The sequence below is a fragment of the Thalia democratica genome, chromosome 2, assembly GCF_965202585.1.
Source record: "Thalia democratica chromosome 2, ktThaDemo2.hap1.1, whole genome shotgun sequence".
Classification (NCBI taxonomy): Eukaryota; Metazoa; Chordata; class Thaliacea; order Salpida; family Salpidae; genus Thalia; species Thalia democratica.
The window spans coordinates 54,201,756-54,219,166 of record NC_139166.1 but is presented as its reverse complement, the minus strand read 5'-3'; the positions used below and the strand labels follow the sequence as shown (position 1 = coordinate 54,219,166).

Sequence of the window (17,411 nt, the reverse complement as noted above, 5' to 3'; positions counted from 1 at the left end):
GCCATTTCAATAAAAACAAACATGTTTCGAAGTGATTAGTTAAAAACAAATAGTTAGAGTATTTAAAAAATATAAAAAATGCTTTTTGATGATTATGTATTCAATTATAAACTCATTAGGTTCTGAAAAAATTAGTTAGAAGAACTAAATAATTATTAGTCTGGAAAGGTTACATTGAAAAAAACTAACTTTATGATAAATTAACTTATTTTTCAACATTAAAATCCGTGTAACGAATTTTTAATTTATTGACTTTTACAAGTTTAGTTTTTTTTTATAAAATAAGTAAATGCGTTCAAACACTAAACATATAATCAAAAATTTTAGTTTAAATACTTTATCTTACTTTAACATAGTTAGTTGATACAAATATTAGACCATTAAACATAAAATTGAATATCAAAACTGTTGCACTTGAAATTTCAAAATTTCTTTGTTGGCCCCTAGCGAATACTAAAATTTGAACACTTTAAAGTATAAATGAATGAATCGAAAGAATTTATAAGTTAAATAACTTTTCATTGTAAATTGTCGTATATTTCTAAAGAATAAAAAGAGTAGGAGTTTTAATGCCAATCAAAGTGTTCAATGACAAAAAAACTTGATAAATATTTAGTTGTAAACATATAAATAAAAAATTACAAGTCTGAACTGGTCTTTAATGTCTATTTTACCATCCTTTGAAAGCTAACTTGAGCTAACTTACAACATGATAGTGCATGCATTTAAAGTTTTTTATCAAAGATTACGTTTTAGTTATATAGAACTGCAAAAAGGACAGTATAAAGACAAAACAGAATAGCTCTGTAAATATCTCACTGCAAAACATAAGTGTTATTTTTATATGCATATATCTGTTAAAGTTTTATAAATTTATAACAAAAGAATTAGCAAAAACTAGACAAATAATGAATATACTATAAATTAAAAACACTATAATTATAAAGATTAAAGTGTAACAACTAATGTAATTAGAAATGTAAAATTGAATTAAAACACATTTGCTTTTAGTTTTACAAACAAAAGTAGTTTCTAAAAACTTATTATGAAAATATTGTGATAATTTCAAAAATGAAAAATAACACAATTATATAAAATTAAAACTAAGGATAAAACTAAAAACAATATTTTTTTTTTCAAAATTTCCTAGTTTTAAAACTAAAAACAGTTTCTTTTTACATATTACACTTTTTATAACGCTCAAAAAAAAGTATAAACTACTAACCAAATTTGACATTGACCTATTAAAAAACACTTTAAAACATACTTAAACTTAGAACCTTTAAAATTTATTTTATGCATAATTTTTTTTGTATAAATTAAAGAAAAAAAAGTTTGCTGGTGCGTTTTATAAGTAGAATGTACATTAAAAAAGCTGGAAATGTTTAAATTTTATCGTACATAAAGAAAAGTATCATTAGTCCTACTCAAACCGTTGTAAGAGTTAAAGAGTAAACAAACTAAAAAAATTATTTTAAAACCATTGAACTGATGAAAGTTCATCTTAGTATTTCTGAATACTATCAATTCAATATTCAAACAGCGATGCGTACTAAACACTATTACGTAATCATATATTACCTTAAATTGTACTCACTTTAAAACAAAAACATTACACTTTGAACAAAAGCGTACTTGAAACTATAAGCACTTTTGGACAATGAAAAAATGATATTTCTAGCTTATTTTAATCTAAACTTTAGACAAGTTCACACGATAAATAATGTTTGTTAAAAAATGACGGTTTGAATACTTAGAAAATGTAATGGTTAGCTCTTTTTTAAGGTAAACCGTCTAATTACAAACATTTTTTTGAACTACAACTTGGTGGTAATAAGAGTAAACTGATTGGATTATAATTAGAACTTATTTTTCATATGAGTATAAACTAAAACATCAGCTCTTTATATGATTATGTTTTATACTAAACTTGTTTTAAGAATGCTTTATGATTATATGTTAGTTACTTATATGTACTATACAATGTATAGTACAATATATCTATAACAGTTTAAAACTTGTACTTTATTTTTGTTCACAATTTTAAACTTTTAACCGAACTATAAAAGCTTTAAATAATAGGATAGAAGAAGATCTACTGAGTTTATGGAAAGTATGTTTGAAAAATATTGTCCAAAAATAGAAGAGCCGGACATTATTTTTAGAAAAAAGTTAGTTAGAAGGTTTACCTTTATTTCAAAATTTAGTTTTAACCTTTTTCAAATTAAAATTAATCATTTTCTCGAAAATGTTATAACAGTTTTATCTAATTCTAAGTTTTTTTCTTGTAGTAAAGCAGCTGTTGAAACAATTAGACGCAATAACACTCTAAACAAGTATGAAAACAAAAGATATCAAAGAATAAAAAAGGTACTAAGTATAAGACAATTGCTAAATATAGACACTGTAAAACTTTTTAAAACAGGTTACATTTGCTCGCAAGCATGAAGAAAAGGATAAAAACGAAAACTTGCATGATACAGTTTCTGAACTAAATGACAAAATAAGTGGACTACAATTACGAATCAATCAACTGGAGCCTGAAGAAGTTAAAAGGTCAAATGTTGAAATTTGAAGTTACTTGAATATCATTTATATACAAGTATTACTATTTTTAAATCCTTGTTTATTGTTTAACACATTTATTCATAACATATATTGAAAAAAAACTATTAGTTAAAAAACTTATACAGTTACAGAGAAGTTTTAAGACACAAACATGCTAAAATAACGTTTTTAAAAGAACAAAGTTTACAAAACAAGATGGCTTCAAAACTTCTAATGATGGAACAAAAGCTTAGGCATACTGAAAACATTTTAGTAAGTAATCGCACTTTTAAGGTTTATAAAACGAAAATAAAAGTACTAAAAAGTACATTAACTGAGATTATTAGTTATTGGAAGTATAGTTTAAGTTTATTAAAAAAATATCTGTGTTTGGAAACTTTAGTTTAGTCTATTATTAGTGTAAATTATAAGTTCTTTTTTATGCATTCTTTCTAATGTTCTTTAAATTATTAACGATATGCTAGAACATTCAAACTTAAAATAATTTTTATAAGTTTGTGAGTACTTAAAACAATCATGTCTAAATAGTTATCGATTTTCGGTTACAGTAAAAATGTATTTACCGCTAGCTCTTTTTTATTTCAATGTAGTTAAATAACAACACTATATATATTTAAGATAGCTAATATTGTTTACCTATATCTGATTTAAGTGCAAGAGTTTATTTTGTTAGCTACAGTTGTTTCGAAGGACAATAATGTCGTTCTCTTGTATTGTTGTACACCTATGAAAATAAATTGGCATTTCAGTACACAAGTATTTTCAAACTTTTCATTTCACTTTATTGTTTTTACACAACAGGAACAAGTAGTGATGACAAAATTAAACAGGACGACAAGTAAAAATAGGTAACTTACTTTAAAATATTTTTTACAACGTATTATGCGTCTAAAATATTCTTTAAATTTTGGTCTAAACTTGGAAAAATAAAAAACTCTGTATTTTTTTGTTCCTTTGCGTTTTAACATTTTATTAAATGGTTATAAAAATCATATCTTAAAACAGTGTTTTAGTATATAAAGAAGCTGAAATTTTATTTTGCTAATATGAAACACAAACAAAATGTAAATTTTAAGTTTTTCCTAGGTTTTTACTTTAAATAAAAATACTCATTTAAATCCTTTTTAAAATAAGGGTTGATCAACCCTTAGGTTAAACTTGAGCTTGTCTCACGGCATACGAAAGTCAAGGCTTCTGCTCTGCTGACATTCGCCGATGTTTTTGTTAATTAAATTGATTCTAAAAACACCTTTAAACCTTCAATCTAGTTAAACAGAAATAAAAACATTAATTATAACATAATTCCACTAGTTATCATTATTAATTTTTTTTTAAATCTATTTTATTATCAACGGAAATTGATTACAGATGAGCTTAATTTTATATCATTTATTGAACGACAAAAAAAGCGCTCAAAATAATTGGTCCTCGGATCTAGTGAGGAAAAACTTTTGGTTATCAAGTCGCACACCACTTTGATAACTTTTAACGTTTTGTAATTATATCTGCTTGAATATTAATTAAAACAACATTTCAAAATCGTTGTTACTGCTTGTAGAACTTTTACTTATGAAAAACAATCTTTCTTAAATTCTTTAAAAAGAAAAATTCTAGTTGCTATACTTTTTATACTAAAAAAAAATATAAAGACGTTGACCAATAGAACTTACTGTTATTTAAGTAATGTTACTTTCAGATTTAGTTTAGTTGTAAGTTTGTAATTTAAAGTAACTTGTATATTTCGTAGATAATATGTGTAGTAACAACATTAAAAAATGTGCATATTAATAAGAAAACGCCTTTAAAAGTTCTTTTGTTTATTTTTATAAACACCATCAATCATGTCTGTTCATATAGATTCCTTTAAGCTCTATCTGAGTAAGCATAAAGGATACTTTCTTTAAAACAAACAAACGAAAGATCTTTTAAAAGTGCTTTGTATACAATTAAGACGGTTTATTTAGTTTAGTTTGTTTTTACAATACACACACCGTATTTTTCAAACTAATATAAATTTTAATGATGTCGAATTATCTTTTAAAACTAAATCTTTACTATACCTGTGATTCTTTATTTTGTAAAGTTACATTTTCAGTTGGCTTAATTTTTTACGCTAATAAAATTTGAACTATACTATGTGTGTAGAAAAAAAAATTACAAGTATGTTGAGCAAAACAAAACATATATAGACTAAGTAAAAAATGTATAAAAACAAGTTATTACAGTTCTTTAGGTGATCAAAGTTAAAATGGTGTAAATTGTAGTTTTAGTTAATAATCATCCTTTAAAAGATATTTAAATTACGTTTAGCTAAGCCCTTCGCTTAAAAGATAAAAATAAAAGCAAAAAGTGTTAATGTACAAGTTGATTTTTTACTTATTTCATTTTGTTAAGATTGAGGACTGATATTGATGAAGCTTATATAAACTCTATAGTCGTGCGGCCAGACAATGAAAATAGTATGTTTAATTCAACAATTGATGTTGAACGCATATATCCGTTTTCCAACAAAATTTTCAAGGTTAGGTTAATATGGACTTGTGTTTAAAAAATATGCTTCAAGATTATGGTTGTTATACTATAAATACTATAGAAAACTATAAGTTCTGTCAGAAAATTGTTAATAGTTAAATTTGTCAAGGTTTTTATCACAATTATATATATCATACAAATAAAATTTTTAGTACACAAGAGTTTTAAAATGTTGATCGTGATTTTAAACATCTATTCTGAAAAATAAAACAGCAAATTTTTTCACAGGATAAAACCAAAGACCTGGATCGCAGTTTCGCGCTGACTCTCGTATTTTCACGCTTGACTTCACCTGAACTGCTCCGCTGCGCACTCGTGTGTTCAGAATGGAAGCGATTGTCTAGAAACCCGAATTTGTGGAAGATTGTTTGCTTCAAAAACATCCGCCTCGCTCCAGAGGTTTTAAGAAATATACATTTATGTGACTTAAAAAATAAAAATTTTGTTGCTTGAAATGTTAAACTGTTTTTTTGTGCAAGTAGATATTGTTGGGTCAGAAAAAAAAAAGTTTTTTAAACACTAATTATGTTATAAACTTTTTTTTAAATTCTAAAAAAAAGTTTATAATTTTTTTATTTTGACAAAGTTTCTTTCCTTGAATAGAATTTTGTCACAAAGTAAAAGTTTCGAAATCTTTTTTAGCGTTAAATAATATCTGATAAATTCTGATTAAAAATATGTTGACAAATAAAAATCCATATGTTTCAACAAGTTTGTGTCGTTTTTAATTCTTAAGAACTGCTTTTTTAAACTTAAAAGCAGTGTTGCCAAGACCTAATTTTTAAAGTGCAATTATTTTTTACAGCTTTTAATCTTATCATCGAGCTGGTCTTCAAAATGCAAATCTTTGTCTTTAAAAAATGTAACCTTCTTAAATACAGATGTGAGACAAAAACGTTCAAACTACTGCTTAATAATAGGTAAGTCTGACTATTTAAAAAAAAAATAATGTTAACTTTTTATATATTAATAGGTTTGAAAATAAGTTAGTGATGCTATGTAACTTACCAGTTATGTCTTTCTTCATTTTTTTTTAATTTGTGTTTTTAATACAAAAAACTAAGGAAGTCTCGACCACGCGTTGGAGCTTTTACTGAAAAGTTGCGGGTCGAACTTGGCGAGGTTGTGCGTGGAAGACTGTGGTTGGTCGGTTACTTCCAGGTGCCTGTGGGCCGCGTCCTGCCACAATCCAAACCTAAAGACAGTGACCTACCGGACCTGCTTCGACCCTGTCTCGTGCCAAGTCGCAAACTCGTTTGTTTCTCGGTGTAGGGGATTAACCACGCTTGAGATTGCGCCTCCTTTGAATAGGTACACTTGTTTCATTTGTGGTACTTTTCAAACTATGCATTATTTTATTTATTTCTTAAATTATAGTAGTAGTAATCTAACTCGTTTTTAATAAAAAGTTTATTATTTTATTTAACAGACTTAAATGTAAATAAATTTAACTTTTAGTGTTTTCAAATCATTAATATAAAGTTTGTCCCAAACGTAGTCTTATTTAATGCTTGTCTAGAGATTTTGTTTATTTCATTTCTGCAAAGTTGCTCTAGTGTACAAGTTTACTTTTAAGTACTGATTTGTATTTAATATCAAACTAAAAAAAAATCTTTTTGCTTTTGGAAAACACTTGTCAACTTAACTATATGGTTTTATAAAGTACTTGCAGTTGTAGCTACTTGGCGAAAAAATCTCCTTTAATTTGTCTAATGATTATTTTTCTTGGTCAAATAAAGGAAAAGCTTAAACAAATGTAAATGTGTTGTTTATTTTTGCATAATAGTAAACCATTTATCAAACTAAGTCCTTACTGATAAGAACATAGTTTACTTGTTTTAGGTCAAGTTGAAACAAAATATTGCTCTATTTTCTGTAATTATTTGTTATTTTTCTTTTTTTAAACACAAAATCTGTAATGAAAAAGTATAAAAGTAAGTAGTTTAAGTTTGTTTAGCAGTAAACGTTGAAGTTATGAATTATAAATAAACAGTAAAAAACCTAATTAATAAAATATTTATGTTAGAAAATCTACAAGTTCTGCTTCGTATGATGACGAAGTTATAGTTTTAATAAGCTGGTGCTTGCCTAACTTACAGGCTTTCAGCTATGGAGGACCGTTAACAGGATGCCGATCATTGAAAGCTGTTGGTAAGTCGAGTTTAACTTAAACCGGTAAAGTGCATTTGAAATTTTAATTTAGCTTCTTGTAGCAACAAACTGCGCTCAACTAAGAGTTCTTGAGCTGGTCAACTCTGCTGAAGTCAGAAGTGAAACTGCCAACTACATAACGCAATATGGGTTCAAAAGTAAGTTAGATAGAACTTGCTTGTGTGTTTTGTTAAAGCGCAAAAAATAAAATAACTTTTTTAGTGTTTTAATTATATACATAGAAAAGTTTAGAAACGAAAATATTTAACAAGCCGTATTTTAACTTTTATTACAAGTTATACTTTGAATGTGATAACAACTGTTTTAATTAATCAAACTAATTTCACTGAAGTTGCAAAGTTAAAATAATCAACAGTAATCTTATTAAAATAGAATGCAACTATTAATAGAATTGTTTTCAAATTTAACGTAAGAATTACTAAACTAATTAATTTTTGGTTTAAATATATATTTTTAATTAAAAAATAATAACACTTTAAAGATCTTAAAACAATGCTGTTGAGTAGAACATTCATTACGAAAAAAGCCTTACAAACACTAAATGAAGAACTGCCTAACGTAGAGTATATTCAAGTAACTTTAAACATCAAAACTTACACGAAAAACAAAAGTTTACCTGAAGATGCTTACGAAGACATTATAAACAAAGTAATACAGTTAAAAGTAAGTACATATTTAAAAAAACAGCAGTAATAAATATTTAAATTTAAGGAATGAAAGAATTATTCTCTATTCTTATCTATTGATACAGATTTAGAAAAAATACTTTACTTTATAATGAAAGTTTTAACTTTTAATAGAAAGTTTAAAAATTGTTCTGTTAACCTTCTAACCAGAAGTTAACCAAAAGTTCTAAAAGAACTTCTGCTAACCTTAAGTTGGTACTTTTGTCAGTTATATGCATAAAATAATTAAAATAGTTTAAACATACTAAATTTTTACTAAAACAAAAATATTTACAGGAATACAGCGAAAAAAAACAGCAGAAAATTCGTTTGATAATATTGTGAATGAAGTTATTTTCTGTAGAAATTTTATTATTAATATTAAGTGTTTTATATAAACAAGATCTGGCTTAAGACGGAAACTTAAATTTATTTACACTTAATTAAACTTAATAAAAAAAGTTAAAAAAAATGTTTTATTTTCTTGAAAAGCTTTTAAACTCAAATGTAAAGTTTTGTTTAAATTTCATGAAATTTAAATAGTCTGTATTAATTATTTTAAACTGTTCGGAATCAAACACCAACAAAGTTTTAATTTATTTATTTTTTCTTATGTTTTTTCTTTCTTAGTCGGTGTTTTCTTACAACAAATTAGTAGAAAAATTTAAACTTTTTTCGTATTAGTATAAATTATTACTAAAAATGTTTAATGCCCGCTAATTTAAGAGTCTGAATAAAAAAATAAACTTTATATAGTCAGTGTTATGTGCTTTTTTTTCTAACTCCATAAAACGTTCAAAAGTTTGTACTATTTTTTATACAGTTAGCACTTTAATTTCAATGTTCTTAAAGCTACATTTACTTGAAGCTAGCACGATTTAATTTTTCATGGGCTTTACAAGTGACCTGCTGTATTGGCTTATATAAACTTTACGATTCTTGTCCAAAGAAATGTTTTTATGTTTGCTAGCCTCCTTAGTCTAGTTTGCTATCTGAATTTTTTTTTTCAATTGAGCTCACTTTATAATTTGTGTAAAATTTTAATCCATCTTAAAGTCTTATAACTTTCATGGTAATTTCAAACTCTACGTAAGTCCAAATTTCTATTTGTTTTAAAATTTATTTGGAAAAGTGTTTAAAGTAGCTTTGTATGGTTTTACAACAGCTGTTTACTTACTATTTAAATTGAATTGAAAGTTATTTAAAATGGCTAAATAAAAAGATAAACAAATATTATGAAAAATTATAAATGTTAATTAATGTAGCATTAAAATTTTTGAATTAAACAATTTCAATATCTAAAAGTATTTTTTATATATAAAAATGGTAACTTCAGTTTATCAAACAAATAAAAACAGTATATGTTTAAAAGAAACTCAAAACAAGTTTTATGTTAACCTAGTAAAAATATTAGTTATAACCAGGCACGTATCTTGGTACGTTTCTGCAAATCTTCAGAAAACGTATACTTAAAAGCGAAAAAAAAGATTGAAAGACTCTGCTTTCTTAGCTCATTTATACATAGTTATGCACTCCTGAGAGATAATTTTAACGTGTATATACTGTTTAGCATTTTGCATTTTAGTGTTGTAAAAATTAAACGAATTAAATACATCTAAGTTGTATAAATTTAGCGCGTTAAAAATTTAGTTTGTTAAAAAGCTGCATTGCAAAATTGATTCTAATGGAAGCTGTAGATTTTTCTTCAAAAATCAAAACAACACAATTTTGTGTTACAAAAACTTGCATAATTTAATGTTGCTTCTATTGTCTACGTTAAAATGACTACGCAAAAATTTCCACAAAAACTTCGAAAGTTGTACAGCTACAAAATATCTGTTTTTGAGTCAAATTGTGATTTTCTTATATTTGTTTTCAATAAAAGTTTTATGGGTTTACAGTAACACATAAAGAATCATAGGTGGTGTGGAGCAAAATAAATTGCCTTGTATACAGTTATCACTCATACTTCAACATTCCATTTTTGAAGTATTAACATAACTGCATATTTCATATTAAACACAATAACATTAGAGGCAGTTTAAATTTATGTGTTCCCGCTAGGACGTTATCACGCGTCATTTCAGAATTTTTAATTTTTGCAGATTCGTAACTTTTTTCAGCTAGCTACGTCCCTGGTTGTAACTTAGTGTATTTTACCATTTATTTATAGTATATTTATAAATATTATGCTGTTTCACTCTAATTGAAATACACTTCCACGAAAAACACAGCATAACTTTGTTTATATCTATGTTTACTTCTTTTTCAAATTCAAGTTTTCAATCTGTTTATTATAATAAATACTTACACTAATACTAATGACCTAAATCCTATTGATTGATGCTTGTTCGACACATATAAATTGTTCTCATAATCTTAATTGTATATTCTCATACCTATTGAAGTAATCTATTTTAATTACTCTAACTTAATGAATGACGTTAGTAGTTTAATTAATAAAGTTTTTTGAGTTTAAGTTTAAATAACACTAGGAAAACTCTTTTAGTTATTCAATGTCTTATAAAAAAGATCAAAGTTTTCAAACAGAATGTGAGCTTATATTTTAAAAATCTAATTTAATTTGTTCTTAGTTTTTAAATATTTCAAAACAATTGCCAACAAATAAACTGTCTTTATAACCAAAAATCTAAAATTGAACCACTAAGAAAGCAATCATTGATATAAGTACATTAAACTATAAATTAAAAGTAATAGATATTTTATCTTGCTACGTTTTGGTTTTGATAAAATTAATATAAATTATATCTTACAAAGGTTTTATTATTTAAATAAATTTGTAAGAAATGTAAGTAAATATAGTTGGTTTTTAATGTACATAAAATTGTTTATATATCTATGACAAAAACATGATGACCAGCTTTAAAAACACGTGTTTTTGTTTATCGTTTCAAAAATACATGTAAATCCATAATGTAAACTTTTTTACTAATTTGTAGTGTTTTCTTTATAGAAAACACTACATTAAAGCACCTTGTTCAAGCTAGTAAACACCAGTCTACTGCAGTAAATCTATCAAATAGTTTTTTTGATTTACCTCTTAAAACAGATAGAGAAGATGGTAACAGTACTACAACAACAACTTTAAGTTAAATAGATTGTTTTAATTTACAGTGTGTTTTGAATATATAGTATAAAATTACGAAAAATGAGCCTTCAAAAATTTCAATTGAAATAATATATACTTACTTATTGTGTTTATTAAACTTGAAGTGGAAAAAACGAAAATGCTTGATAACATATAAATTATTTTAACAACTTTATTCAAGTTAAAAGTTGTACAAAATAACACCAATAGACAACTTTATTTTGCAAACTTTTATCGGTTATTTTTAACTAAATTGTAATTAATTGTTACAAATTTTTTAAAGAAAACTTTATTATAACTAGTAAATGAGTGACTTGAAGTTGAGGTTTTTCTAATAGATACAGTATGCTTTGTTAAATTAAAGTGTATATTTCTAAATAACTTATTACAAAATTGGTCAACCTTTGAAAACTAAATTTAATAAATTATGGTTATCTTTAAAACAGTGAGAAACTCTAATCGCTAACTTTCTCCAAATAGATATGCAAAATGATGTCATAGACACTTTATGATAAAATTTCCGCTTGTTTTATTCAAATAAGAGTTTTGTTATTGTTTGAAACACGTGAGCTTATTGTATGTGAATTTGGAGAAAAAGTTACTATTTATTATGGAAAGTATATATTATAAATTTTTGCTTAAAACCCTATAAGATCATTCCGATATAAAAACAAAGTTTACAACTCAGTTTTTTCAATTGATAGAAAAACTTTAGCAAGTGCGTTTTTTAATGTTCAGAAAAAGAGCTGTAAATTTTAAATCTATAAAAAGAATACTTTTAAACAAATGCCAAAAGTTCATTGAAACATTTATAAAAATCAAGATTTTGCAATTACGACAACGAAGAATTACTTCTCATCATCTTCTCTAAAACTTCTCCAATGCAGCTGTTCATATCTACATTATGACGTCATAAGCATCTACTGTTCTTTATCAGTAGGAATAGACTAGAAGCAGCAAGGCTTTTTGCTGGTTCATTTTGTGTTTTACTTGTTCAAGTAAATTAGTGTTTTGTTGTTTTGTTTGTTATAACTATTTATAGATTAAAACATAAATTTATTTTAAATTTTTTGTTTATTTATAAACAATTTTTTACTAGTCTCCATAGTTCGAAGTACAAACGCTATTCGTTGTATATAAAAGCTATCTTTTTTTAAAGTAGTTAATTTTAACTTTTAGTTTAGAGCTTAGTTTGCTTTTAAAAGCTTTTTGTTTTGTATTGTTAATTTTAGATGACTAGTTTTGTGCGAATACTTATTGTACAAAACTAAATGGTTTAATTAGACACTATCTTTGATAAACAGTTTTTATATACTACATCTAGTACTTTATTATGAGGAATAATTGTTTTTATAAAGCAACAAAAACAGTAACCTATAAATATTTAGTTTTTTAACATAAATTTGAGTATTAATTTTGATATTGTATCATGCTTATTTTTAATCAAATAGTTAAAAAAAAAATTCATTAGGACATCCTAGATATTTTAAGCAGTTTGAATTAATAACTTTTTCTGTTGACAGGTTCGAACTACCCTAAGTTTTATCCGATTTATATACAAAAAACTAGGTTAATTTACGCAAACTCAAAAATTTTAAATCGTAAATTAAAAAATAAAACTAGGTTTAGTTACACATTGTATCAATTTTGTTTAAATTCTAGCATGCTTCGTTTTTAAAACTTTTGATTTGATTGTTTGCTGCTTTTTGTGAAAGACAGTTAACCAAAATTAGGGTAACATTTATTTAAGTAAGTAAAGTAAATACACAATAGTAACGATCAGTGTACATAAGTACTTTTATTTAGTGCTTAATTGTGCAAGCTTTTGCAGAAGAAAAGTAAGGTAAGCAATAGTTTGTTTTGTTTAATACAGTTTTACTAAAAAATAATGATACTCAGCAAGTATCTTATTTTCGAGAACGTTCGATGTCATTTTTACATAATAGTTTAAAAGTTCAATTACTTTTTTTCCGTTAGGTGTCATCGAAACTAAATGTTTGTTGATAATCGTTGAGTAATGAAATTAATTATTTTTTATTACTAAACTTTGAAGTAAAAAATTAAAGGTTTATTTATTGTTTTACTTATGAATGTTATAACTAAAAACTTAATAAGAGCTAGTTTATAATCAGGAAAAATACAAGCTAGTTTGCAAAAACTTTTAAGCGAGTTTCAATACAAGTACTTTTAAATTTGTATTAGTTTAGTTTTAAACTGTTTAATAAGTTATTATAATTTGATTTGAAACTTTTAGTTTCTAAACACAGATACAAAAATATTTTAAAGCCTCTTAGTTTCCACTGAGTAAAAAATAAATTCGTTTTATTTTTATTTGTTTGTCGTTTTGTTAAGTTTCACAACCGTCTGTTTTAATTGAAAACGAAAAAAGTTGCATGGGGCTATTAATCAACTTGCAGCGATTATTTCAAAGGCGCTCACTCGAATGTTTACGTGTTTACAGTTTGAAAAAATGTTTATGCGTCGCTCGCTGAAAACTTGTGTCTTCACTTTTTTATTCACTCGCATCATACTAACAAGCTCGGCCCATATTTGGGCATGTGCCTCGCTCTTTATTTTTCGGGCGTTTTCTTCAAAAACTTTTTGTTTGACTTTGGCTTGAGACGTATTTTCAATAAATTGCTCTCTGCATACATCTAAACTGCGCCTACGTCACAATAGAAGTCTATAGTGAACGAAGGCGTATTAAGAGTTAAACGTCGGGAAAAAGGTGAAAGTGTTGCGTTTTGGGCTAAAGCTGTTGCATTTCTCGCGTTTGCATTCTTTTATATTGAAAAGGTGGCTGCGAAAGGCGATCATCGAAACAGGCGATAAGATCTAAGAAGCAGATTAGATACACTTGATGAAATAATAATTGCGTTGAGATGTAGTTGTGCTTAGAAAGTGTTAATGTTTTAATTTTCAATAATTTATTGTTCAAATGTTATTAGTTTTGTTTTACACGCACTTTTTTATTTGATTTTAGAGTGTAGTTTTAAAATGTTTTGGTGATAAGCACTGTGTATAAACAATGATTAAAAGAAAAAGCAAAATTAAAGCTATCAGTTTGGCATTAGCGTACTAATGCTTATTTTATGAGTGAGCTTCAATTGGTTGGTGAGTTGTAGCAAAACCGCAAATTATTTACTAAGTTTAATATTCTCTCAAATTGCCAATAAAATTATACAAAGTCCGCTTTTTAACTATTCATTTAACTAATTTGAGAATCCAAATTATGTTATATTTTATTTTGAAACATGTTTTTTGAACATTGAGCTTAAAGACTTTAAATAAAATTTAAACACTGTTTAATGTTCATATCATACTATAAATACTTTAACAAAATATTTCGTTAATGAGGTTAGTTAGCAAACTATTGTTTTTAAGATAAATAACTTCTTACAATACTATATATATTGTTAAATCTCATTAAATACTACTAACAGATTTTAAGGAATTAATCTTTTGCATAAAAACATTCAAATTAAAGTAATTATGTGTTTAGTTTCATTGTTAAGTTTTTTTTTTTTGATCTATAACGCGCTATAAAACAACTTTTCTTAATAACGAAGTATAAATGGTCAGATAGCTATAACAAAATTTAAAAACAATAAATACATTTAAAAAAATGAAATATAATGCTTGAACATTTGTTCATTTCGGTTTTAAGGCACAATCAAAAAAAAAAACAAAATTTAACGATGAAAGTGTAAGTCGAAAACATTTTGAATGATGTATACAGTTTAAAAAAAAGTAACAACAAAAGAGATTACTCAAATTGTTTTTGCTTTTTCTACACGCCAATAAAAATTTAAAAGGTTACTATCGGATTTATCATTACATTAGTTTTCGGTACTTAGACTAAACTTTTAATTCCATACTACAATTTTTTCTTGAAATAGTAGCTTTAAAAACTTTAGAATACCTTTGTAAATTGTATTTTTAAATAAAAGTTATTCAACCTTTATATCAAAAAGTTTAACAAATCGTACATTTTTAAAATTTATAATTAAATTTGAAGTGGTTTTATTTTGGACTACTAAGGTGTTTTAAACTTTGACTCATTATTAAATTAAAATGTATTACGTTTTGTGTTGTCACTTTCCTTGTATATTAAAATTACCTCATATGCAAAATAAAAGTATTAGTAAGTTTAAATAAACAAAAATGTTGTTAAAAATCATTATTGATTAACAAATAAAGGTGGCATAAAAATTTTAAAAAGTTATATTTTACATTAAATAAATATATGAAAACTAAAATGCTTTAAACTTGGCATTTTTTAGTACTATAAAAATTGAAATTATAAAATGTGTACACTAGTTTATTTTTATATACTTATATCGCGAAACACTTCTCACTTAAAATACTTTTCAAATTAGTTATTACAATTCCAGATATTTAATAAAAAAGTAAAACATGGAACAACATTTGAATACGTCAAACCGTCTTATAACTATAAACTAGTTTGAAAAAGTTTCTAAAAATATTAGTCTAAATTAACAAAAAATAAAATAAAATAAACTATGTTATACTTATTTTTAAACTTTAAACAAATATGTTATGTTGTTCATGTCATTTTCAAAAAATGTTATCAAACAGTGGTTATTTCAAATGCACAAAGTTTTTTACAGTTTTTTGTTCTTTTTTTCTTATCACTTACACTCATTTAAAGTACAAAACTATTATTTTAAATACCTTAAAAAATATTTAAATAAATATATTAACTTTAAAACTATACATTATAAATAAGTATTTTGACTTGTATTTAAATAAAGCAACCAGTTTTAAGCGGATTAGATATATAAAAACTGTCTTGCCTATACATCAAATAACTTTTTTTAAATCTTTTTAAAGATAACCATTGAATGAACTACTGTTTTTGATTTATAAAATAATTTTATCGAAATTAAATTTAAACACTAGTTTGTTTTCTATAGAAAACACCTTTTTTTTGCTAAGTATTTATGTTGAATAAATCTACATTTTTGCAATTAAAAATTAAGCCATGTATTCTAAAAAATTGTTATTATTTACTTAAATTAATATTATTAACAAATTTTTCAATTTAGTTTACAGTTATCAGTTGTTTTTACGACTTTAAATATTATCTCATCTTTTATTTTTTCGCAAAATATATGAAATTTCAATAAATAAAGTTTTTCAGTAAGAAACTTTTAAACATGAAGCCTAAGTATATAAACAGATGTACATGACTAGTTTTATAAATTTCATTTTACAAAGTTCATACGACTAAAATAATATTAAGAGTAATTTTGTTTTTTAATAATTTTTTTTAAATATATATTATGCTACTTTTGTTTGTTAATTCATGAAACTAATAAGAATTATTATTGTTTATTTAAATTCACTGAAACTTTTATTTTGCCGATGATGTAATTTAACTGTATACTGAAAGTGACAAGACAAAATGTAACAAGTTTTGACTTATAGTGAGTCAAAGCTTGAAAGACTTTGAAAACTTAATTTTTGATGCATTAATTTGTTTTCACGTTTTAAAAATTAAGCCACATATTTTAATTAGTTGTATTTTAAAACTCAAAATGAAGAGGAAAGTTAAGTTGAGTAAGTATTAAAAAAAATTTACTTAAAGTTTCGCAACATTTTAAATTTTTTTCATCAAATAAAAGTACTTTTTTATGTTGAACACAAATTAAAAACAATTTATGAAAAAATAACACAGTATATCATAACAATTGAAAATATTGTAAAACTTTTCTAATAAGCGTTTTATTTTTAGATACTCTTTGTTTACTTTTTTGTTCTAAAAACAACGAACCTTTTTTGTTCATAACTTTCTTGTTTACAAAAAACCTTCTAAACTTCTACACGGAAAACGTCAAACTAAACTTTTCAAAGTTATATGAAATCTTAAACTTCTTTTTGTAAAAATTATTTTTTGTTCTAATTTCCTTGTTTAAATCACTGTGTAGTGAATCACACAAAGTTAAGGTACAAAAAAAAGTTTATCGCTCCTTTTTGGTAGAAGAAAATTAACACGGTATTGAGAATGAGCCCTAAAAATTCAAGTCGCCCGAATATTACGTCATAATCCGCTAGTCTGGAATACTCGTTTGAAACGTGACCCCGCGAATTAATCATTTTAATTACGTTCAACTGACACTTTTATTCGATTTGGTTAAAACCGCTTTCCATATAAAGGCACATGTTAAAGTTGTTAATTTGCATAAGATTGCTTGCTTTGGTTTTAACTAAGAATTTAGTAGGCTAAATAGTTTTGTTAAATAAAAACACAAAATAGTTAAGTAAAAACATTAGTACACAAACATTATAAAGTTTTTAAAATGTAATAAAACCTAGTTTATTAATATTGTTGTTAATTTGCA

The 17,411-nt window shown here is 25.0% G+C and overlaps 1 protein-coding gene across 1 annotated transcript; it reads left to right on the top strand.

Annotated features, from left to right (window-relative positions):
- The first annotated feature begins 1,707 nt into the window (after nt 1-1,707).
- LOC145829652 (F-box only protein 41-like) lies at nt 1,708-8,513 on the top strand. The gene is made up of 14 exons (XM_082937505.1): nt 1,708-1,768; nt 2,083-2,171; nt 2,292-2,370; nt 2,426-2,556; nt 2,694-2,820; nt 3,370-3,416; nt 4,963-5,089; nt 5,329-5,499; nt 5,906-6,020; nt 6,165-6,411; nt 7,127-7,251; nt 7,314-7,409; nt 7,754-7,935; nt 8,235-8,513. The coding sequence occupies exons 1-14, from the start codon at nt 1,766-1,768 to the stop codon at nt 8,280-8,282; spliced, it is 1,587 nt and encodes a 528-aa protein (XP_082793631.1). The 5' UTR covers nt 1,708-1,765; the 3' UTR covers nt 8,283-8,513.
- Nucleotides 8,514-17,411: the final 8,898 nt, after the last annotated feature.